Here is a 25,730-nt window from a genome sequence, read left to right on the forward strand (position 1 = left end):
CCTGGCACTGGCCCAGCCCAGAGTACAAATGTGGCCATAGCCGCTTCTCCCCTTGGCCACACTGTGCAGCTCCTGCTCCCAGCGGCCGCTGCCGCTGCCACCCATGTTCCCAAAGTCTTCTCCCTTCTTCCCCCTGCCCCCCTTCTCAGCTCAAGCCCAATTTCCGGCCTCAGTAATTTCACCTTCTCTCCATCTTTGTCGGAGTCTCATACTTCTGCTGCTGTTGGGACCCCTTGTTCATGATTTCCCAGACAGGTTTAAAGCCGAAAAGAGGCGTAGACAAAGAGACTAGTCAAGTGTTGCCAAGATGGTGTCCTGTGAACTGCTAATCCCAGGAAATGCTCCCTGACCTCCTGATCTCCATGGCCTGTCAGATTCCAGGATTTCTGTGTTCGTGGCTGCCCCGGGCCTGGAGGCTACTGCCCTGTGGACTCCTGTGATGGTCTCTCACCCATCTCCTCCCTACTGTGACATGGCCTTTTGTCTCGTTTGCATTTTTGCAGGGCTGCTAACATCTTGTTTCTATGTTCTGAAGAGCACATTTTTAAAAAGTGCTGATTAGATTAATTCCTTCCCTTTACACATGAGATTAATTTGTTAATCGTTGCCTCCCAAGTCGGTAAACACTGGAGGCCCTGACTCCCAGATGTCAGTCAGTCTCTGCTTCCTTCACCAAAATAGGCCCTTCCACCCTGGTAGAGCTGTAAACCCACTAGCATAGGAACTGTGGGTCTGGGGTCCTTCTTGCCCTGGCTCCCATTCTCCTATCCTCAGCCTGTCTCCTCAGTCTCTTCCGGCTTTTCCAGTGTCTAGTGTGTATGGGAGAAAGGGTGGCTGAGTCTCACCTCAAGCCTGTGGCTGGCCTGAAATTGAGCAGAGCAATCCCTCCAGAAAGGTGGGGAACTTATCAGAACAAGAGGAACAGCCTCTTTTGCTGTCTCAAATGGCTTCTGTGCATCTCTTTCATTTAGTTAAGCTTGGTTCAGGTCTCAGACGCCCCAAGACTCTTGAGGAATGGACATATAGCAGCTACCAGGAGACGTCTCCTCTAAGACAATCCTCACTGGAGGCTGACAGCAGCCTGGCTCCCTGGAAGACCAACTCACACACCTCTGTCAGCCCAGGAAATGGGCTTCTCTGTGTAGCACCTTTTTTGTTTGGTTTGGTTTTTTGAAACTGTAGCTCTGGCTGTCCTGGAACTTGCTCTATAGACCAGGCTGGTCTCAAACTCACAGAGATCACCTCCATCGCCCAAGCACCATTTTCTTAAAAGTAGGAGAGAGGTATTCAGAAATAGTCCAATTTTCATCGAAATGATGACCCAGCCTTGTCTCATTTGTATCCTGGACCTCAGGGGGTGGGGCACTCCATGAGGAGAAGCTTGAACATAACAGAAACCAATTTCCATGTTTTTCTAAGACTACAAACTTGGAGAGAAAGGAGTAGGCAGGGCCAGACTTGGACTCAATATCTGATAAGAAGCTTGGGGATTGTTGGGGTCCCACCCAGCTTCTTTTCTGGACTTACCTTCCTCTCTGGAATATTGGAGATGAGGAAGGCAGCACAGGCCTGGTGCCCACTCCCCCTGCCCGGGATATTCACCTTGGCCCCTTTCCCTCCGAGGCCACCTTATATATAATGAAGCCTTTCACTTTCTTCAATGGAGCTGCATTAAGGAAATTTCTAGTTCCTCACTCCTTCTATGTCGGGGATAAGAACTGCTACAAAGTCTCCAGGGAGGCTTGTAAGGGATGCTTTCTTCCCAGAGGCCTCCAGCCAGCTGGTAGCTCTGCTGATGGGGGATGCAGGGAGGAGCAGGCTCAAAGTCTCTAATGGAACAATGGTATGTATCTGTTTCCCATGTATATACCACTGGACAGAGAGGACAATCAGGGCCATCAGAAAGCTGTGACCTGATTAGGATTCCAAGATGAATTAAAAAAAAAAAAAAAAAAGTCCTGGAACAGAATCCAGGTGTCTACCTTCAAATAAAAGGGTCTGTACTGGGGACACTTGAAGTCCAGATTGGCCTGTTGGGAGGTCAGGGCAGTTCTGTTCTCACAGATACAGATATAGAAGAATGATTTGTCAGAACAGCAGCTTGCTTTGTGGGCATGATCTCATTGTGCAGAGCACCTCCACTGCCTCAGCTGATAAGAATCTGGTGCTGTTTCCTGTAGTCCAAGGGTCTAGGACAATAGTGTGAACGGCTGGCTCAAATGGAAAGGACATTGTTCAGGGAAGAAAAAACAACACTCCCACACAAAGCCAGGGCAGGATCTGTCTAAATGTAAGAGCCTGTTTACAAACTGACCACTTCCAAGGAGTGGAGCACAATGGGGTTGTTTCCTTGAGGATGATGTCTCTTCTGTCTGATCCTGATGGCTAGGGATGGCTTTGATGGCCCAGACAGGTTTCAGATGCACTTAGACGATGGCCACTCATGGTGCGGATGCCTTCCTGTTTATCAGGCATGCGTGCAGGCTAGGCTTGAGAAGTCAGGGTCAAGGGGGAGGGCCTGTCAGGCTTCACTCCTCCATCTGGGCCTCATGATGTGTGATCCTTTCAAGTGGGGTTTCCTTGCTTAGTCACAAAGGAGTCTTCTTTCATCTAGGGCCTCCATGATGTTGTAATTCACCTCCTGTCCGCCTGGAACACGGGGCGGGGTGAGGGTGACACTGTGGAGACGCACAGCATCTCTGTCCTGTCCATGCCTTTGGACCACCAACCACAGCCTGGTGGCTGTGTGTGGGTGTCTGCATGTGTGCACATATGTGTATGTATATGTGGTGGGAAGGCAATTCAGAAGAGCAATAGAACCATTTAAAATATCCCTTAGGACTGGAAGTCATCAGTTGGTGGTGGGGGAAGGCAAGCCAGGGTTAGGAAGGCCACTTTGAGTCTAGAGGAACTATAAAGGTAGCCTTGTTTAAGGATGTGACCTGAGTGGTAGTATCATTGTTAGCTTTAATATTCATCTCAAACCCTAAACATAAATACACTTTATGAATAAACTTGAACTAACGTGTTTAGAACAAGTGAGCACATTAATGCTAATTCCCCAAACAGAAGCAAGGTTTTCATAATCTCATTTCTCAACGTGCTAACACTGCCCTCTGGTGTTCAATACTAGAACAATATGATCGAGAACCCAGTGTGGATAGATGGCAAACTGCCTCGGAAGGTGGCTGGGCTAGGCACCACAAACAAGAAAAACAGTAAAGAAACAGGTCTCTGACTGCAAGGGGCTTCCAATCCAGCAGTAGAGACGGACCTACAATTGTAGGACTGACAGAGGACATGGGCTACAAGGGCACAAGCAGAGACCAGAAGTGAGAACCCAGCGACAAAGAGGTAGCCACTGCGTTCAGTTCAACAGGCTAAGGATGAAAGTTAGGGCCTTCCACTCTAGGGACCTGAGGCCCCACGGTTCAGAAAAGAACAGGGCAGCATGCCCATGGGTGGGGTGCTGTGGGAAATGCAGCTGTGCATAGCCCTGTATGAGAAAAGGCCATGGACACCAACCCTAAGCAAAAAGCTGTGACGTGTTCTATGGTAACGGAAGGAAAAAGGGTGCGTCTGAGCTGAACACTGGCAGCAGCAGGAGGAGGGGGGTGTGAGAACAGATGAACTGACAAGAAAGCAGTGGATCAGGGAGGAAAGCAGAATAAACCCCAGGTTTCTGACCTTCACCTAGGGCTCCAGCAAAGAGAAGCAGCTTAGGGGGAGCATGCTCCTTGGAGAACTTCAGTGACCATTCATTCTGTCTTTCACAAAGGAAGCATTTGTTCAGGTCCTCAGTTATGAAATAGTCATTAATTGAACATTAGTAATTTGTTCCAATAGACACATCTGCTATGAAAAAAAAAAGCATTTAAAAATACAATATAATGTTGGGACACATTAAATTCCAGAAATTAAAGATGTATTGAAAAACAAAACAAAATGCAATGATAGGGATGTTTGAAAAGGACACAAAAATGCCCAATGGCCAAAGCTGGAACAATCTAGACAAAAAAAAAATCATATTGAGTCGAAACCCAAAGTATAATATGCACATTTCCAATCCCATATTGATATTAACGATAAAATGAAAAATATACATTAAAATATAAAAAGTAAAAGTGCTTGAGAAAATAAATAAGTGGGAGAAAATAGGTAAATCTCTCCAGAAGAATTCCACATTTTTTTTATGTTCTCAAAGAGGAGGGCACATAAGTCCCCCACACCTTGCAGGCTGCATGCAAAGGGGCACAGCTGCCTTCCACCATGCTGCCAGCAGGGTACTTCATATGCCAAAATGCTCTTTACCTCTGTGCCCTAAGAAACCCATAACCCCAGTCTACTCATGATAAAGACATTAGATAAATCCCATTTAGGGACATGATACAAAATACCTGATAGTATTCTACAAAACTGTCACAGAAAAATCTGTCACCTCCAAGAGGAACTTGAAAATGACTCAGTGTGGCTGAGCATGGTGTCTTTAATTCCAGAACTCAGGAGGCAGAGGCAGGCAGATCTTGATGAGTTCCAGGCCAGCTAGGGCAGCATTGTGAGACCTTGTCTCAAAAAGCAAAGAAACAAAACAAAAAGATGAGTTGGTGCTATGTAGTCCTGGGTAGAAATCTGAAACAAACCAAAAGAAAAATATAGGGGAAAACCAAGAAAAGCTGAATAATGTGTGGTCTCTAGTGGATTATTATGTAACAATATTGGTTTATCTGTTGTGAGAAATTCACCATATGAATCTAAGACATCAGTAATTAGTTCTGGGTTTGGATATGTAAGAATTCTCTACATTATCTTCACATTTCCCCCTGTAAACTGTTTTAAAATGAATTTTTTTCGAGACAGGGTTTCTCTGTGTAGTTTTTTTTTGTTGTTGTTTGTTTGTTTTGTTTTTTGAGACAGGGTTTCTCTGTGTAGCTTTGTGCCTTTCCTGGAACTCGCTTTGGAGACCAGGCTGGCCCTGAACTCAGAGATCCGCCTGGCTCTGCCTCCCGAGTGCTGGGATTAAAGGCGTGCACTAAAATGAAAATTTTGTTTAAGGGGCTAGAGAGATGGCTCAGGGGTTAAGAACATTTGTTGGGCTTCTAGAGGACCAAGCACCCACATGGAGGCTCACAACCATCTGTAACTCTAGTTCTAGGGGTCCTACTCACTTCTGACTTCCACGGTACCACGCACACAGATGGTGCACATTCATACATTCAGGCAAAACATTCATATGTATAAAATAAATCCTTAAAAAGTTTGTTAAAGAGAATCTGGATATCTAATAGAAAATGATTGGCTTGAACCAGAGGAAGTGTAGTATAAAATTGATTTTTCTGGCCTATAAGAATGGGATTAGGTATTAATATCAGTAGAGAGTATAAATGTAGAGGAAGATATGTTTGATAGATGTGTGTGTGCGCATGCACATGCACCCATAAGGCCAGATGCACACAGAAGTAGGACGGCTGAATGCCTGGGTGCAAAACCCTCCCACACCACACTTCTACCATAAACTCTGCCTTTTCATCAAAGCTAGAGTTTCAAGATCACTGCTGGGGAGCTATTCTTTTCAGTCAAGATGATGGTTTCTTGCAATTTAGTATTATACAGATTGAGTCCTATAATCAGAAAGGTACTAACACCAATCTCTAAGACCATGACACAGTAACTCCAGGTTAAGAAAGTAAAGCACAGCCAGGCAGACAGCACACACCTTTAATCGCACTTGGGAGGCAGAGGCAGGCAGATAGATCTGAGTTCCAGGACAGCCTTGTTTACAGAGTGAGTTCCAGCACAACTCTTGTATAATATTAGAGGGATCAGCCTTAATAATATACATCCCAGGGGCTCAGGATAGAGAACTACTAATGGTGAGGACTATTTTCAGGAAATAGAATCTCAGCACACTGAGCTCCATGGTCCACTTGCTTTAATTCCTCTGGCATAACATCCTATGTACACAGCTTCAGTTCTGTTCCTGTGCCTAGCTCCTTTCCTGCCTGATTTCTCTCTGTATTCATCTATCGCTCCCTCTAAGTTCCATCTTAATTCTCTGTCTTAATTCTGCCTCTTCTAGGTCCTTTTCACCTTGTTCTTACCCAGCTAGTACTTCCCCATCTGACTCTTCCTCATCTTCCATCTCATTCCTCTAGTACTCTCTTCTAGCCCTTCAATCTAGTTCTTCCCCATCTCAGTTTGTTCCTCCCAAGTTCTTACCCATCTAGTTCTTCCATTCTCTTTTCTCTTCTCCGTTCCCCAGTGCCCTGGAAGTCCTGGTATATATACACTTACAAGCAGTAATCCCTTGGCAGTGCAAAGCCAGGTTTCCAGGGTCAAACGGAGGGGTGATAATCACATAGAGAGGCAATAACCATTAATTACCATTTGCAACCCCAAAGGGAAGTGACCAATGGGGAATGAATTAACTAAAGGCTAAATTCAGGTAATATCTAAGAAGAGGGATCTTATGTGCTCAACTACGGTCTTAAATGTGATTAGTAGAAAATGTTAAGAATCTATAAGTTTCTAGGTCAATGGGAGAAAACAAAACTGCCTTCTTTTTTTTCCTGTGGCTCCTATCTGTCCAAGCTAACTGCCGTTTATCTGCAGGGTGGGGGAAGGTGTGTTCAGTCCCTAGTGTACAGCTAGATGCCTCTGGTGATAGTTAAAGGGAGATCTGGAACTAGAGGTAAGGTTTGGGAAAGGAGGGAGTTAAGAAAGGAGGGTCCAAGCTAACTTGTGTAAAGCTATTACTTAAGGTCCACCTGACCAAGGCGGTGTCTCCTTGTGGGATTTACCTTAAATCAGGAGACTTTTACGTGGGCTGCTATCACTGTTAGTCCTTGAAAGTGGCTAAGGGAGATATCTGATTCCAGAGAAAGCCTTTTCTGAGTCTGTTCTCCAAATACCTGGAATGTGTATGTCCAGAGAGTGATCAGTCCACACTGTTAGCCCTTCTTGGGGAAAAGTCAATTGGGAAAACTATGAAGGCACACATGATTTTCATAACAGAATACAGCTGATATATAACAAGCCAAATAACACCAAGAGCTCCTTGGAATTTGGCTTCCTCTGGGGGAATTCTCTGATCCCTCCAGGTAGTGACTTTGCCATAACCAGCTGAGTTCTTTTTTTTTTTTTTTTTTTTTTTTTAAGACAGGGTTTCTCTGTGTAGCTTTGGCATTTATCCTGGAACTTACTCTGTAGCCCAGGCTGGCCTCGAACTCACAGAGATACACCTGCCTCTGCCTCCCAAATGCTGGGATTGAAGGCGTGTGCCACCACGCCCAGCACCAGCTGAGTTCTTATGATATATTCCTGTGGCCCACAACACACAGCCAGGGCTACACAGTGAAACCTTGTCTGGAAAAAAAAAAGTCAACTAAAGCAATTGTGGCTCAAAGCTGTCATTTTAGTACTTGAGAGGCTAAGGCCAGCCTACGTTGCAGTGAGTTCCAGGCCAGCCTGGGCTGCAGAACAAGACATGTCTTGCCCATCAAACCTATGAAGTAGAAAATGAAGAAAAGGGGCCCAGTTCCAGGAAGCCCTAGGAGAGTAGTTGTTCAGAAGACCCAGGAGCAGCCAGCCAGCTTAGGATAGGCTGTAGAAGGCGGGCCTCCCAGAAAAGAGGTACACTATCTAGAGTTAGCAATAGTTGTTGGTTAAAGTGGTGTTGCCCGTAGCTGGCCGCGGCCTGCAGTGGCCATGCCAACGGAGAAGAATGCTGGAGGAAAGTCACAAGCCATGGTTACCTTTTAGAGCTTTATTGAGGGAGGGAGGGAGGGAGGGAGGGAGGGAGAAAGGGAGGGAGGGAGGGAGGGAGGGAGGGAGAGAGAGAGAGAGAGAGAGAGAGAGAGAGAGAGAGAGAGAGGACCAGAGAAACAGAGAGACCTCACGGAGGGAAGAGAGTGGAAAGAGAAAAGGAAGGCACAGAGGGCCCGCCTGCTCTTTAGGCTGGGACACCATCGCAGGCTGATGATGTAATTAAGAACATAGTCCTTACAATAGGTACACAGCAAATAAAAGAGGCAGTGATGGTACAGGCCTTTAATGCCAGCACTCGAGGGGCAGAGACATGCAGATCTCTGTGGGTTCAAGGCTACCCAGTTATACCTACATAGCAAGTGCTGGGCCAACCAGGGCTACTACTTATCAAGATACTGTCTCAAAAGAAAACAATGCCTCTCCACCCCTACCCCAAACCCAAAAGAAAGCAGAAAAGGGCAGTGACTTGTAGTTGGAGAGTTTCTTTCCAGCCCCCGCCAAGCCCTAGAAGCTCTCCAACTACAGTGACTAATTTAGGGAAAGGAAAGTTAAAACATAATGTATTGTCTGGATCAGTAGTAAATCACATTATTATAATCATGATATATAAATTATCACGAGAGACTGAAAATGGTAATTTCCTAAGGTGCTAAACCTGTTCTAACATAAGAAGTCAATGGTGTCTAATATTACTAAATCAAGAAACTGCTTAACAATGGCAGTAGCTGCCTTTAGGAAGTAAGACTAGAAATAGAGAAGGGTGAGCTAAGAGTGGTTTTCATTATTGTCCTTTTAGGACTTAACGGTCTAATGACTTTCATGAGTATGGAAGTGGTGGAGGGTGAGCAGTGCCAGGACTTTACACATGGTAAGCATGTGTCCTACCACTCCTAGGCACTGCAGATTTTTAAATGAATGCATTACAGATTTAAAAATACATACCTTAACATTTTAAAAAGAATATATTACTTTCCTGTATATTTTAATTGTAACAAAACAATGCTGATGCTTTCAAGTGAATCTAGTCAAATCTGGAGGCAATCACCATATGCATCTTGGATCTAAGTCTGCAGGATTTAGGAATATTTGAAATGAAAACTCTGTCCTCCACTTTTAGTGACAATGACTCACTGAAACCTAGGGAATTCAGTATGTGGCAATGCTCTGAGTTTCTCCCACTAATCCAAGCACCATGAAATCATTAAAAACATATAAATGTAAGATAGGTTCTATTCAGTTTCTCCCCAGGCCCTCTGCCAGATTCCCATCCTAGCTGCCTTGCCTAATGTGGATGTTGTGCTATGCAAGTTCAAGTTACACTAATCAGAAATGCTCCAGCCACCAGGCAGTGGGGAAAGGGTGGCTCATTCTAGCTAGAGAGCTAAGACCACACTGGCTGGAGTGGAAGCCTGCCCACATAAGTATGGCAATCCTATTATGTGGAGTCCAGGGACCTCGGCCTTGCTGCAAGGGCCTGTTCTTAGACCAAAGTGGACTGCTAAGCTGGCTAATTGCCCAGAATTTAGGGACTCATTTGCATAAGGGTGACACTCTATGCCCCTGGAACCCCAGTGACCCTGCAAGCTGATTCCTTCCCAAAGAACACATCTATGCTCTATGTTCAATAGTTTAGTGACTCGTCTTGGGGATCAGAGGGCTGAGTTCTTATTCCTTCACTCCACCCTCCAGATTCCTTAGTGTACTAGATAGATTCCAGAGAACATTCCGAAGGAGCCACCACTGGAGAGACAACTTTATTTGTAGATAACAAATGGCTAAAGCAGGAAGAGGCACATGAGAACCATCTAGAGTGGAAGAATCTTGGTGAGAAAGGAAAAGAAGTGAAGAGAAAGAGCAGAGGTGCCCTTACACTCAGTTGTTGGCATATGGAGTCAGTTCTACTCTCAGGCTCCCCAGACCTCTTCACCTGGCCACTAACCTCACTGCTGGCCCCTTTTGTCTCAAGCTTTCAAAATGCTACCTCTCCAAACCACTGTCCCTGGCGGCAGCTCTTCTGAAGCTGTTACTTGGGCTTTTTGCAGCCCGTAGAGATCCTGACTCCTTTGGATCTCCAGGAGCGCCGCCTTCTGCCGCCAGAGGACTCAGGCTTTTCTAATGGGGAAGGGCATAGCCACTCAGTCCAGGAAGAGCCTGGACTCTCTTCCAGGTTGGTGGCCCTGAAGTGATGCTCCTGGGAATGGAAGGTACTGCTACATCAGGGGATGTCACCCAAGTCTTCAGATATGTAATCTGTGGTGAAAGAAAGGTAGAGAAGGGAAGGTAAATTCAGCCCTCGGTTTCTCCTGTGGACAGGTCTTGAAACCCTCATCAGCAGCTTTCAAAGCTATAGTTCCCGGTCAAAGCTCCCTTCTGTGACATGCTTTCCCCATTCCTAGGCATGACAAATCCCCATCCCAGTTCTTTGGTTTCTCGAGACAGGGTTTCTCAGTGTAGCCCTGGCTGTCCTGGAACTCACTCTGTAGACCAGGCTGGCCTTGAACTCAGAGATCTACCTAGGCCTCCCGAGTGCTGGGATTAAAGGCATGCACTGCTACCACCACCTAGCTCCCATCTCAGTTCTTATACCAGACCATCCTTCAAGGCTTACCCATGGTTGAAGCAAGTGAACACTCATTACACTCCCATTTCTTGCTGTTGGGTCTAAGAGAGGAGCAGTCTCGGTGGGTTCCATGGGATCCACATGTAGCACATAGAACGAGGCGCCACCGCCTATGGAAGAGCCATACAGAGATGTAGGGCCAATCAGGACACCAACTGTCACTTTTGAATATTACCTACCATCCAGCCTCAGCCGTGAGGAGAACTTCCTGGGAATTTTTTTTATGTGTATTGGTGTTTTGCCTGCATGCATGTGTATGTACCATGTGCATACAATATCTATGGAAGCCAAAGAAGGTGTCACATTCCCTGGGACTGGAGTTGTAGACAGTTGGGAGCTGCTATGTGGATGTTAAGAATAGGGCATGGGTCTTTTGGAAGGGCAGTTGATGCTCTTAACCACTAAGCTATCTCTCCAACCCCAAGGGCATTTTAATTTAATTTAATTTAATTTTACTATACACATTTACTACACCCTGTGGCTCTAGGATGCAGAGTTGATTCTAAGAGGCGACAGGTGGGTACACCACCCAGCAGGATGAATCTGGAAAGGAACTGACCCTGAATGTCTCTTCAATGTGCACAAACAGTAGACGCTGCAGAGGAGACCTGCCTGCCCATTTGTGCATGAGTAAGTCAGGGGCTGGTCAAAAGTGGGACCTGGCAACTGGGTTCATCCAGAAGGTTGTAGACAAGAGCAGACTTCCTGCTTTCTAAGATGGCGCTGCCCAGGAGTTTCTTCCTACCCTTCATCCTCGAAGCTGTCCCTGCCTTGTTCATACAGACAGATGGGGGCATCACAGTGTTGATAGCGCTGATACAGCTCTGAGAAAGCCCCTGGCTCCAGTTCCCAGGCAGCATCTCTACAGGGAGAAAAGGAGCTAGTTGTTAGGAGATACACAATCTGCTGGAAGAATCCAAGCTACACACAGCAGGAGTTCAAAGGCTGCCTGAGCACTGCCAACAAGACTGAGCAAGCAGTCTGGCTGCCAGAAGAGGATTAATGCACTGGGGTGGAACACGGGGCTTCCTCAGTTCCACCCTGGAGAACAAACTCCCCATCACCAGACATTTGTTAGGTTTTAAAGCACCTTCTCAGGAAAAGGCCTTCTGCCCACTTCCCCTCCCTTTTCTTGGATGATTGACAAGCACTCTTCTTGCCTCACGGTACATCAGTGCCTCAGTTGCTGCCAGTCTCTGAACTATCCTCACATTCACCTCCTGTCTAGAAATCCAAACAACCCACTCCCTGGCTCAGCTCCTGCCACGCAGACTTCGCACTACCTGTCTGGAATGTGAATCCCCATTCTCAGCATCTCCTGGGGAAACTCTTCTCGGTTGTTACACTGGGGGCACTTGAAGAAGTGCTTGGCCGATGTGTGGGCATATTTCTGTAAGAGATGAAGGCATTTGTGAAAACAGGCCACCTGCCTACTCCCACCCTCACCGCAGGGGAGTTCAGGAAAGGCAGTTTGGGCTACTCAGATGAGGGCTGCCACCAGGTGTCAGGCCTGTGCCCAGAATGCTTTTGAAGAGCTCCCAGGAGTGCCTCAGCTGTCGGCTGCGGCTGTGGGGCTTGGCAGTGCTGACTCAGCAGGGGTCAGGCACTTGTGAGATAGTGAGATACATTCCCTTTTCTTTCATCTTGGTAGTGAGGCGGATTTTGAGCTCTGACTCATTCTTGGAAATACCCATTTGTTTTTGGCAATCCTGATGATTTTGCCTAGTCTAAATCTTACTATGAATGAGGCTTTAGGCCAAGGATAACCAGAGACTAGGTTGACTATTCCCTCACTGACCCAGAAACAGTTACTGTTTACAGGCCTGCAGTGCGTAGTTCTAAAGCTTAGGCGTGCCTGCGCATTCCCAGGTTGCCTTGGCTCCAAGCACAGAGCCAGAGCACTCATGGAAGGCCCCCCTCCTCAGAGCAGAGAAAGCCCACCTGGATACACCTTCGGTGGTAGATAGCTTGATTACAACATGGGCTCCGGATATTCTCAACACTTATTCTGGATAAGTCTTCGCAACACAAGATGCAGCTTTCCTCCTCCAGACCCCCCTGTTGGATGTCCTGTGTTGGGCGATGTTTTCCACAAAATGATCTGTGGTGGGTAAACAGACTTGGTTTCTGGCTTGTCACTGATACCGATTCCCAGCTGCCTGCTCTAGCAAGGGCAATCAGCTATTTGCTTGGTGCCCAGTGAATAGCTATACCCCTCAGAAAAGCAGGCAAAGAACCATGGCATGACTTCTCACGGCTGCTTACACACTAAGCAAAGCTCGAAGACTGACTCCATAGCTTCCCATTATTGAAAGCCCTATTTAGTTATGAACAGCTGTCTAAGAACCCCAGCTGTTTGTAATTTAAGGAGGGGACAGGAAGCAAGAAGAAACTCCTGTGAACCTTCCAAGTCAAGACACTGTTTCCCATCATTAAGTGGAGGGACAGATTTGTTGGAGAACGCACAGTCTTGTGAGAACTGGGTCCTGATTTCAGGGGTGTCTATACAGTAGGTTACAGAAGGGCAACCCAACTGTCTCCTCCCACACTCACTTGTACTCTCCAAAAAACTGCGAAAGGCAACCCCTTTCTTGGCCACAGGGCAGATGGAAGTTCTTGACACACTGCTCATTCTGGCATTTGATAGCAGCTCCCTTTTGCTTGCACACAAAGCAGATCTGCAAACGAGATAGAGTCCAGACAGTGTTTTGTGACCCGAGAAAGACAAACAGAGGTTGTGGTTCTTCTATGCCTGGAAATTCTGGGAAGCAACAGCTATTCCCTTTCCCTCGGTGGCACCCTAGAACTGAACTTCAAGAAGTGCTGCATTTTTTTCTTTTCTCAGGGTGCTGCTTCCTCTCATTACTGAGGAAACATTCCAGAAGAGATGGGACCTAAGACAGACTTGGGCTAGGGGTGTGGCTCAGTGGTAGAGTGCTTGCTTATCATACCCTGGCCCTGGGTTTGTCTCCCAGAGACAGACAGACAGAGGAATTCTGAAACATGTATGAGGAGAGGCCTATCCCAAGGTCCCCATTTCAGGAAATTCTGACCTTCTTAGAAGCCCGGGCTGCCTCCTTTTTGATGTCTTCAGGCATAAATCCATGGAGACCTTTCTTGGGTTGGCCCTTCTGAGGCAACTTGCTAGATAGGATCTAGGGGAGCAGCAGAACCAGGCTGTCAATATCAGTTTGTCAGTGAAATAGTACAGTAGAGTGACGAGGACTAAGAAATGAAGCTTGGTGGGACATGTTTATATATATATATATATATATATATATATATATATATATATATATATGACAATCTATTTAATGAAGTCTGATATAGTGGCATGTATTGGATACTCCAGCACTTTCTAATTATTAACTCTTTGGACAACCCAAGAAGGAGAAACAGAACTTGTTAGAGGCCACTGAGCTGCAGAACAGTACCTTTATGCAGTACTAGTCTGCCCCTCATTTGTTCCTGCCATTATGTGAACACTGGGCTCATGTTCTCCAGATGGATTCACTTCATGTTTATAAAAAAAACAGAAGCTATTGTGGCTTTTGTTTCACAGAGGCCACTAAAGTATAAATGTGGCAAGTGCCATGGCTGGAACCACATGGCAAGGAACTACAAAGCTGGCGTTCATGCTCGGGCCTATGGAGTCTGAGCTCTTACCCCTTTTGCTGTATTTCCCTTTAGTACAGGATTTTTTAGAATATTTCTCAGAGTATTATATGAAGGTAAATGGGATTTTAAAGTCTTCACTTTAATGGCCATTCTGCATTAATAAGAAAAGGTTGGGAGTTGTACTTTTAAAAGCATACTTTAAAGAGATGTTTCTTTAAAGTTTTCAGAGATGATTGATTCTATGGGTAATAAGAAAAAAAAGCTATATGGTTCTATTAAATTCATTGGGACATGCTGCTTATCTTAAATCTATTTCAAAAGTATTAGGATATTGGGCTTCTTGCAGTGATTATAAAATGTGTAATAGGAACTTAGGTTATATATTTATTTTTTAAAAGAATTTTTAATGTGTATGAGTGTTTGTCTTCATGTATGTGTGTGTGCAGTCCATGAAGAGATTGGAAGAGGAGGTCAGAGTCCCTAGAACTGGAGTTCCAGATGTTTGTGAAATGCCTTGAGGATTCTAGGAACCAAACCCTAGCCCTTTGGAAGAGCAGTGAATACTCTCACACCGAGCCATATCTCTAGCCCCAATCTTTATTTTTGAGCCAGTCTGTGTAGTCCAGGCTGGTCCTGAACTTGTGATACTTCTGCCTCAGTCTTCCAAGTCTATCATTTAATCCTACTTTAACATTAGAGAGATGATCCTATGTTAGATGACTTGGCTTATAGCTAGAGGTGAGGCTTAAAATATTTCACACATTTTATCACTATCTCAAGGCTTTATTATGAGTGATTTTTGTTTTAGTTATATTTTAAAATATTAGTCTTTTTATTTTATTTTATTTTTTACAATGAGCATGTGCTGTTTCTTTCTTTTCTTTCTTTTTTTTTCAAGACAGAGTTTCTCTGTGTAACAGCCCTCCCTGGCTGTCATGGAACTCTATTTGTAGCCCATGCTGGTCTTGAACTCACTGAGATCCACCTGCCTCTGCCTCCCAAGTTCTGGGATTAAAGGTGTGCACCATTACCGCCCCACCAAGCATGTGCTATTTCTACAAACAACAAAAAAATCAATATAGAACAGAAACAATTCAAATGTTATTAAAACTTTTTTGAAACAGGGTTTATCTGGCTGTCCTGGCTATTGCTTTGTAGACCTCAAACTCATGAAGATCCACCTGCTTCTGCCTCCCAAGTGCTGAGACTAAAGATATGTGCCACCATGCCAAAGATTTTTTTTTTAATGATTTATTTTTATTTTATGTACTTTGGTGTTTTGCTTGTATGTGTCTGTCAGGTCCTCTGGAAAAGGAGTTACAGTTATGAGCTGCCACGAGGGTGTTAGGAATTGAATCCAGGTCCTCTGTAAGAGTACCTAGTGCTCTTAAATGCTGAGCCATCTCTCTAGCTCATCCTTTTAAATTTTTTGATATCTACTTATTTTTTGAGACAGTCTTATATAACCCAGGCTGACTCTGAATTCGCAGTCATCTGCTTCTGCCTCCCAAGTGCTGAGATTATAAGTGTGCACCATCATGCCCAGTTCTAAATATTCTTTAACAGGAGTTTAATATTTTGGGAACATCCATACTATGAGACACCAGTCAGCTACTTAAAAACTAGGTTTATATGTTGTATATGAAGAGATCTCCAAAATACATGAGATGGAAAGAAAACCCTACAAAACATTGTATATGTTTAATTTTGTATTAAAATGTATATGCTTATTAATGCATCAGAATTAACCAAGCCCTAACACCTAGCAGGACTTACAAGAAAGGAAAATCACAAATCAATTTTTCTTATGATAGATATAAAAAAGGGAAAAGATTAGTAAGTTGAGCCAAGCCCCATATTCAAAGAATATAGCATGACCAAGAAGAGCCTGTACCAAGAATGCAAGATTAGTTTCATGTTAGATAATCCAGTTGGTATAACAAACCATAAAAAGAGAAAAATCAAGATCACATCAGTAGATGCCAAAAACATTTCCAAAACTCAACACACATTTGTGACACCCTCAGCAAACTGGGAATAAGAGAATTTCAATCTGACAAAACATTATCTGAGAAAGTTTAAAGCTAATATATTTATAATGATGAAAAACTAGAAGCTGTCCCCTAATGCTGTGAAAAAGGCATCAATAATTATTGATATTACTTCTATTGAACATTAGGTTGAAGGCCCTAGCCAGTTAAAAAGGCAAAGAGAAATAAAAGGTAAAAACTGGGGGCTGGAGATGCAGCTCAGCTGGTAGAGTACTTGCCTAGCATGTATGAGGTCTGGGTTCAATCTTTTGCACAACGTTAGAAGCTGTGCAGGGGACTGGGCAATGGTGGCACATGTCTTTAATTCCAGCACTCGGGAAGGCAGAGGCAGGGGGGATCTCTGTGAGTTCTACAGAGCGAGTTCCAAGACAGGTTCCAACGCTACACTGAGAAACATTGTCTCAAAAAATCAAAAACAAAACAAAAATACTGGGCAGGGGAGCTAGAGAGATGGTTCAGCAGTTAAAAGCACTTTGCAGAAGACAAAGACACAGTTCCAAGAATCTACATGGCTCACAGCCATTTTTTTGTTTGTTTCTTTGTTTGTTTTGTTTTGCTTTTATTTGTTTTTTGAGACAGGGTTTCTCTGTGTAGCTTTGCATCTTTTGGTAGCCCAGGCTGGCCTCGAACTCACAGAGATCCACCTGCCTCTTCCCTCTCGAGTGCTGGGATTAAAGGCGTGTGCCTCCACTGTCTGGTGGCTCACAACCTTTTATAACTTCAGTTCTAGGGGCTCCAACCCACTCTTCTGACTTCCTCAGGCAGGCACCAGGCATGCTCATGTAGGCAAAACACTCATACATATAAAGTGATTTTTCAAACAAACAAACTGAGTTTGTGGCAAATGCCTGCAATCTCAACACTTGGGAGTTCAAAGTCAGGCCTGGAGAGATGGCTTAGTCAGTAAAGCCTTGCTGCACCAGCACGAGGACCTGATGCTGGGGGATGGTGATGTGTGCTTGTACTGCTAGCACTAAGGAAGCAGAAACAGGAGAGTCCCTGGAGCTGGATGGTCAGGTATTCTTGCCGGATTGGTGAGCTCCAAGATCCTGTCTGAACAAAGATGGAAATAGAGGACAGCTGATGTCAACCTCATCTCCACATGCACACATGTATGCACACAACTGAACACACAAGCATGCATACATGAATCTGTACATATGTACACTCCCTCCCCCAACACACAAGAAGAAAGGAAGTTCAAGGTCATACTCAAGGTACAGGATGAGTTTAAGGCCAGCCTGGGCTACATGAGACCCTATCTTTACAAAAAGGACAACACAGAAGCTCATTTTTTTAGTAAAAGGGGAAGACCTGTAGGACTCCCCACCCCCGTTTTGGGTAACTGTTGCCTTGCTTGCTGACCTTGACCTTGATATCCTCCCTATGCTAATTCCCTGTGAGATTCCACCCTCCTGAATGCTTAGGGGAAGTTCCTTGTCTTTGTATCCTGCATATTGGGCGTTAACAGCTTAGATGCAAGATTCAAACATCAGAAGTGAACTTCTGCCCCCCGGGGGTTCTCCAATTGTGCTGTAAACCTGTATTTAAAACTGCCTCCCTCCTTCAATAGCAGTGGCACGCCCACCTGTAATCTCAGCACTCAGGAGGCAGAGGAGGTGGATCTCTGTGAGTTCGAGGCCATCCTGGTCTACAGAGCTAGTCCAGGACAGGCTCCAAAGCTACAGAGAAACCCTGTCTCAAAAAACAAACAAACAAACAAAAAAACAAAAAAAAAGAAAGAAAGAATTTGAGGACAGCAATGTTCTAAAACAGGAAGTGGTGATGGTGTCATGGGCCTATGAGGATGCTGGATTAAAGTCTATCAAATTGTGCAAACAGGAAAATTGAATACTGTGTGAATTATCTGTCAATAAAGATCTTATTTAAAAAAAAGGACATTTGGAAAAGAAGCAGAACTGTCTTCAGTTACACATGAAACTGACTATATACACAACCAGAGAATCCCAAATAAACAAATAAATTTTGTTGAACTGGTATGTGAATTTAAAATTATAGAATACAAAAATCAATATACAAAATAATTGCATTTCTGTAATTCAGCAACAAAATATTTAGAAAAACTTTTAACAAAAGATTCACAATACCAACCTTTCACTAGGACTATAGAACACTATGGAAAAAAGTTAAAAGAAAGATGTTGTGGAAATTAGATTAAGATGTGTTACATTCATTTATGCTGTGGAACATCTGTTTAATGATGCAAAGATGTACTGCATTCTTTCATGTTGCATTTGTTTAACTCTGTGAAGCTGTGTTACTTTGCCTGTCTAAGACACCTGATTGATCTAATAAAGAGCTGAATGGCCAATAGCAAGGCAGAAGAGAGAAACAGGCAGGGCTGGTAGGCAGAGAGAATAAATAGGAGGAGAAATCTAGGCTCAGGAGTGAAGAGCAAGAAGCAAGAAAAGGAGGAGAGGATGCTGGGCATTGGTGGCGCACGCCTTTAATCCCAGCACTTGGGAGGCAGTGCCAGGCGGGTCTCTGTGAGTTCGAGGCCAGCCTGGGCTACCAAGTGAGTTCCAGGAAAGGCACAAAGCTACACAGAGAAACCCTGTCTCGGAAAAACAAAACAAAACAAAACAAAAAAGCCCAGAGGCAAAATGTAGTTAAAGAGAAACAGGATAAGTTAGAAAAGCTGGCTAGAAACAAACCAAGTTAAGGCCAGGCATTCATAAGTAAGAATAAGTCTCTGTGCATTTAATTTGGGAGCTAGGTGGTGGGCCCCCAAAGAGTGAAAAAAGAAAAAAGAAAACAAAACAAAACAAAACAAAAACCAAACCCAAACTACAGAAAGGAATTGAGCCTCTGGTGGTGAAGCATGCCTTTAATTACAGTACTCAAGAGACAGAGGCAGGTGGATCTCTGAGTTTGAGGCTAGCCTGGTCTATAGAGAGTTCCAGGGCAGTCAGGGTTACACAGAGAAACACTGTCTTGAAAAAACAAAAACAACAAAAGAGAAAGGAATTGATATCCAAAAGACTGCCTAACTGACCATATTTGGTTCTAAGACACTCTAAGACCACAAGAATTAAGACAGTGAAGTGCTAGTATATGAATAGAGACTAATGGTATAAATAATTATCCAGATCCACAAATACATGTATGGCCACCTGATTTTGATAAAGGCCTGTAGGTACTTCAGTGGTATTTAAGTACCACTTAGGATACACAAAAAAGTGCTAGCCATAAAAGGAAAACCGATACACCAAAATTTTAAAAAAATTTCAAAAGATATTATTAGAAACAATATATACATATATGAAAAGAATTTGTATCCAGAATATATAAATAATTCTTACAATCCAGTAAGACAATAGAATCCAGTTTCTTTTCTTCTTCTTCCTCTTCCTTCTTTTGAGACAGGGTTTTTCTGTGTAGATTTGGCAGTCTTGGAACTGTAGACCAGGCTGCCCTCAAACTCACAGAGATCCGCCTGCCTCTGCCACCCAAGTGCTGGGATTAAATGTGTGTGCCACCACCGTGCCTCGCTTATAATGCAGTTTCTTTTAATTGGACAAAAATATTCAAACAGATCAAAAGAAAAGATGTGAATAAGCACATGGAAAGCTCAACATCTTTATTCCTCAAAGAAGCACATATTAAGAGCGCAGTAAAATGCCAGTAGCATCCAGCAGGAAGGCTGAGATGGAAAAGACTGACAATAACAAGTTTTGGTAACCAAACAGTCAGCTGCAACTCCCATAAGTTGCCAATGGCCGAGTAAACTGGTACAACAACTTTGGAAAGATGACTTGGCAACTTCACACATGTATACTTACATGTAATCAGTAATCCCACTACTAGGCATCTGCCCAAGAGAAAGAACACATGTTACAAAAAACTTGCACATGAATGTTCTTAGCAGCTTTATTCACAAAAGTCCACCAAACCCAAAACAAATCAAATTTCCACCAACTGTTGAAAAGGTAACTTTAACATGTCCAAGCATTGCTGGGAAAAAATCATTTCAGCAGCAGCTATAAACCAGGCTTAAGGAAACCTGAGTCTGAGGAGGGAAAAGCTTAGAGGAGTCAGGAGAGAGGGGCTGGCGAATCTAGTAAGACTCCATGGTTAGTTCAGGGTCTGGCAGGAAGACTAAAGACAGGGAGAAAGACCAACCAAGAAGAAAGGGAGACATCCTCTAAGGAGTGGCAGTGAAGGATTTACAGGGCAATAGGAGGAGGAGAGGGAGAGGCTCAGGAAAAAGACATGACTTAGCAGTCTCGCCAGAGGGAGGATTCCAATAGCATAGGATTGGAGACACAGGGAGGGAAGTGCCACAGGACCAACAATCTCAAACTGAAGGCATCCCCAGGGGATCGAGACTTGTCAGAGAAATGCCCAGGGTCAGTGGACAGGTGTCCCTTGTCCACAGTGATGGGGAGCACTGGAGGGTGTAGGGAGGCTTGCCTGACTTGTGTATAGAGCTCCAGTGAGCCAGAGCCCAAGCAGGCAGCTTGGAGAGGACACTTATCTGAAGGATAAGTGAATAAAGTAGGTGGAGGAGAGAAAAATGCTGGAGAGGTTTGTAGTCAAATTTGGTAGGTGGCAGGAGTCAGAAGAAGCAAGTGATTTGCACCCAGGAGCGCCAAATCAACATATGCTTACAAGAGGCAGAGCCCCTTTAGGATGGGGCCCAACGTTTCTTCCCTTGTTTCTGCACTAGATGTAAGCAAGGGTGCAGTGAAACAACCGAATAAGACCACTTGATGGATACAAAGGAATGTTTATTGGAAACATGAACCTGACAACCTGACGCATGGCTATCTCTTGTGTGACAGACAGAGACTAGTCAGTAATAGGAGTTGTGTTTTGGAGAGAGGAAGGTGAGTTAGTTGAAGAGCCTTCGAACTAGCATGGGGCTTTGATCTGTTGGAGGCTTGCTCCAGTTAATAGGGAACTAGGTGCCCTTTCCGCTGGTAGGTGGTTGTGGGGGCAAGCAGATAAGGGAAGAAATGGCTTTTCTTGACAAACAGAAACCCACTTTACAAGGTTTCTGAGGAATGCTGATTTTAAGTAACAATCCTTCTGTTTACCTGGTCACAGTGTGTCCAGCCTGAACTGGGCCCAGACTGTCACTTTTGGGGTTGGGACCTAACAGAAAGAATATAAACTGTATAGTTTAATTTATATCAAGTAAAATAATAGGCAAAAATAATCCTTCTAGTGACTAACTCTGGTGGTACTGACTAGAAGACGGCATGAGGTGAATTTTCTGAGGTGACTAAAAAGTTATTTTCATGTGGATGGTGATTACATGGGGATATACAAAAATATATCAAAAATATAGGGCTGGAGATATGGCTCAGCAGTTAAGAGCACTGGCTGCTCTTGTGCAAGACCAGGCTTTGGGTGCTAGTTATCCACATGGTAGCTCATAACTGCCTGTAACTCCACTCCTAGGGGATCTGATGCTCTCTTCTGGCCTCTGAACCACTGCACAGACATAGTACAGGTAAAAGACATAAAATAAAAATAAATAAATCTTTAAAAAACTCATTCGACTGTACACTTAAGATTGGTTCATTTTGAGTTGGGGATTTAATTCAGTGGTAGAGAGCTTGCCTAGCAAGTGCAAGGCCCTGGGTTCGATCCTCAGCTTAAAAAAAAGAAGCTTGGTTCATTTTATAGTATTCGGGTTATATTCATTAAAAAACATATTGGGGAAAATTAACTGGAAGCCAATCTAAATGAACATCTGAAGCAGGAGGAAGAAAGAATATGATTTAAGGAAGAGGGCTTTTATATTGTCGGGATTATGTCATTTGTTATTTAAAACATAGACTTTAAAAGATTAAAAACTGTAAGGAAAAACAAACAGCTGTAAATTTGAGGCTAGATGCAGAAGTGCCTGTTTAGCAAAAGCTGTAAGACACATAGAGCAGCGAGGGCCTTATACTCACAAGACAGAAATAGTGCACACAAAGACTGTCTTTCTGAAGAAAGTCTCCTAGTTTTTCAGGGTCACCAGGTTCTTGAAGGCACAGCAAGCAAACTGGAAGAGTGAACATTAAGAATAAAGGCTTGGCTGAAGCTGATCACTAAGAATAGAAAAGTGGAGCTAACCATCTAACAACAGCAAAGAGTAGAGGCTCCTTTACTTACACAGGGCTTTTAGCTAGATAAACTCTCCATACATGAACTTCCTAATCTGGAAGTGCACTTACTACATGTAGCCTATGGAACACCATAGCTTAGAAGCACAGTATACTGCAAATAGTTGGCTGCTTCCTATTATGCTTATGTGGCTTACTGGGAGCTGTGCCTTGCTGCCAATGCCCAGCATTGCAAGAGCATATTGTGCTAGCTATCATTAGTTATCTTGGGAAAAGATCAAAACCCTAAATATGAAGTGTGGTTTCTATTGATGCATGGCACTTTTGCATCACCTTAGTGTAAAAAACGAAACAAATTAAAACATGGTAGTCAGGAAGCATCTTTATCGGGAACAGGGTAATTCTGGCAAGAACAAAAGTTAACTCTTGTTGGGTATCAGGCCTTGATATAATTTTGGTCACATTGACAGAGTAGGCTGCGACTAACACTTTATACTGTTTTGTTCTCATCTGGCTTTAATTAAATTCTTGAACGTCAGCTATGAAACTTTAAAACTACAGACACTAGAGTCCTTAGGATCTTAATCTAAGAGAACTGGGAGACAAATGGGGCTGACAATGAGAACAGCAGGTTGGCTGCCCCACGGGCGCGGCCTTCTCCACTAACGGCTGGAAGTAGCTACTGAATACCACCTCATCTCTCTTACCAGGACCTGAAGATAGCTTCCTCTGGGTTACCTTCTTAGTTCTGGCAGTTTTTCTATATAAGAGAAAAAAAATGTAAGGACACTACTGACAAGCCTTCTGAGTTTCACTTAAAATGCCACCAATAATTTCATTAAAGACCAAATTCTCTAAAGGCTTTTCATATTTCATTTTTATTTTTATTTTTATTTATTTATTTATTTATTTTTGGTTTTTCGAGACAGGGTTTCTCTATGTAGCTTTGTGCCTTTCCTGGAACTCACTTGGTAGACCAGGCTGGCCTCGAACTCACAGAGATCCACCTGCCTCTGCCTCCCAAGTGCTGGGATTAAAGGCGTGTGCCACCACCACCCGGCCACATTTCATTTTTAAAGTATAAAATATACTAAATTATTTGAGGATAGGACCATCTCAGTGCCTATGCTGCCTGTGTTGAATGAATTAAAGAGTAACCCTTCTTTTATTTTCTTCTGCTAATTACCCAGAGTACACTGAAATGATACTGACGTTGACTGGTTCCCAACGCTAGGCACTACACTTGCTCCTTTATCATGAATTAGGTCAACAACTCTGCAGAACATTCTACAAAGGCAATGCTATTATAACACATATTTTTGAGTAAATTGAGGCATAAATAATTTGTCTCCGGCCTTGCAGTCATCAAGCAGTACAGGTGTGATAGAGATTTATCTAATAAAGTCCCACACTTGTCACTGTGCCACTGGGGACATGTCGCACAGGTGTTGGCTTTCATACTGTCTAGCCCTAGCCAAGGGAGCAGAAAATGCAATATGTGTCAATGGCCACTGTATCTTCCCCAACTCTTTCAGGTCACCTACTCTACCTCAATCTTGGACGTTCCTTCTTTTCTCTTATTGTCTTCATTTGCTTCCTTCTTTCCTTCCTATCTAGAATTCTTTCGTACTATTATGAAGACAACACAGGCTTTTCCAGCTATAAATATAAACAAGGCAGATTAGCAATTTAATTTTACATTTGGTTATCAAGTTCTACAAGATCAAAACTCTAAAAGGGGATATCTATTCGTCATGCCAGCACTGGCCAGTAATAACCAAATTGTGCCAAGAACCATTCTAGGCACTTACCACACACTGAGACACAATTAACACCCTTATTTTCAAGTTGAGGAGACTGAGACATAGGTCAGAATCAGTGATCCAAGGTGAGATTTGAAGTTCCAGAGGCTAACATCAACTCTCATGTTAGAATGTCAGCACACAGCAGTGTAAGATGTTGGAACCATTGACTGACCTAGTTAAACGGTTCTTTGCTAAGTGCATGGGACAACACTCAAGAAAAATGGACCTTCTGTACCCAAGTGTGGGTGCCTTTTCTATCCAGTTAGACAAGGTAGCTCTTTCCTAGCGAAAAGAATCTGAGAGAGTTGGCAGCTGAAAAGCCACAACTCCATCTAGTTGAGGGAGAAATAACAGTGCAGATCACCCCCTTAGCTCTTCTCCTTTTTCCCAGCTTCAGACGGCCATTGAGGCTTGGCCTGTCCCATCCTTGTCTAGATGTAAACTAAGTAAAATGCCGCTCTTGCTACCAATGTAAGCAGATTACAAAGTTACCCAGGTTTCACTGGCCATTACAAAGTCTCCAGAAGTGTACTGGGATGAGGGAAGTAGGGAAGTCACCCTAAAAAGGGTTATGTCTAGTAAGGGGAAGAAGGGCAACATTTCTTCTTCTCCTTCTTCTTTTTTTTGTCGGCCTGAACCCAGGGCCTTACACTTGCCTAAGCGCTCTACCACTGAGCTAAATCCCCAGCTCCTGGGCAACATTTCTTAAAGAGAGTCTGAGCTCCTCCAGAGACATACACTTCAGTACCCAGAGCCTCAGATCAAGGCTGGAGATTATGAATATTTTCATTAACGTCTAACTATTCTACATAAATATTAGCTGCTACAAGCCATGGAAACTTCAGGCTAGGTTTTCCCAACACAGAAGATGCAGTTAACAGAGTTGACATCTGTTTTCTTACTAAACGTGATAGACGGGAGATGTTGTGGCTCTAACCTTGCTATTTCCCTATGGGATCTACTTTAACCACTTCGTAGCTGTTGGCGCGAAACCCAACCGTGTTAGAATAGAAATAAACCTTGAGACTTCAGTCCTTTGCATCGCTGGACCACGACGTTACTTGAGTAGGAGTCTGTGCACACTGGTAGTTACAAGATGGGACAATCTTCAAAACAGTTGAGGACGGACGTGGCAAAAGCAAGTTGCTCAGTCCTTGACTTCCTAACTAGGCGGATGCTTGCTCAAAACGTTTACAAGTTGTTCCACTGTATAAAAGTGTTGAATAAATGCTTGCTGAGAAAATTAAAAATATAGTAACGTGTTCGGCTCCGCCGCTGCCAGAATAAACGATTTATTTGGAAAATACGTGTCGGTGTGGCCACAACCGTCCCCCGAAGGTAACAGCCAGAAGAGGGGCTCAAGCAGCATTCCGCGCATGCCAGACCAGGCTCGGGTCATGCCCGCCGGGCAGCTGGTGCGGGGCCAGGCTGGAGGTTGCTTCCACCTCTCGCTCCTCACGGAAGTCACCGCTCCCAGCCCAGGCTGCCCACCCAGCTGTGGCCGAGGGCGCCGCTGTCCGGGAGATTTATTCGTTGACACAAGCCGTGGTAGCTTCTTCACGGACGGCCGCCCCGCGCGGTGACTGCGCCGTCGAAGGAGGCGAGCGCGCTAACGGGGGCTGGGTCATGCGGACTCTATGGGCCCCGGAGACCTCAGCGTTGCCAACTGTCGTTAAAACGGCCGCGCGCTAACGGCCGCGCGCCCGACCCAGACTCCCTGCGTGCGCATGCCCACCTCAGCGCGCGCGAGCCCGCCTCCACGGTTCTGCGGGCGGAAGGCAGGCACCGGGCT

The 25,730-nt window shown here is 44.3% G+C and overlaps 1 protein-coding gene across 1 annotated transcript; it reads right to left on the reverse strand.

Annotated features, from left to right (window-relative positions):
• Positions 1-9,499: 9,499 nt before the first annotated feature.
• Positions 9,500-25,728, reverse strand: Phf7 (PHD finger protein 7). The gene is made up of 10 exons (XM_036198917.1): positions 24,958-25,728; positions 22,841-22,893; positions 21,981-22,072; positions 13,438-13,539; positions 12,938-13,062; positions 12,326-12,485; positions 11,668-11,774; positions 11,130-11,246; positions 10,373-10,494; positions 9,500-10,014 (listed from the first exon to the last, which is right to left on the reverse strand). Exons 1-10 carry the CDS (start codon positions 24,978-24,980, stop codon positions 9,980-9,982), a joined length of 936 nt encoding a protein of 311 aa, XP_036054810.1. The 5' UTR covers positions 24,981-25,728; the 3' UTR covers positions 9,500-9,979.
• Positions 25,729-25,730: the final 2 nt, after the last annotated feature.

This window comes from Onychomys torridus, chromosome 9 (assembly GCF_903995425.1).
Source record: "Onychomys torridus chromosome 9, mOncTor1.1, whole genome shotgun sequence".
In the NCBI taxonomy this organism is placed as follows: Eukaryota; Metazoa; Chordata; class Mammalia; order Rodentia; family Cricetidae; genus Onychomys; species Onychomys torridus.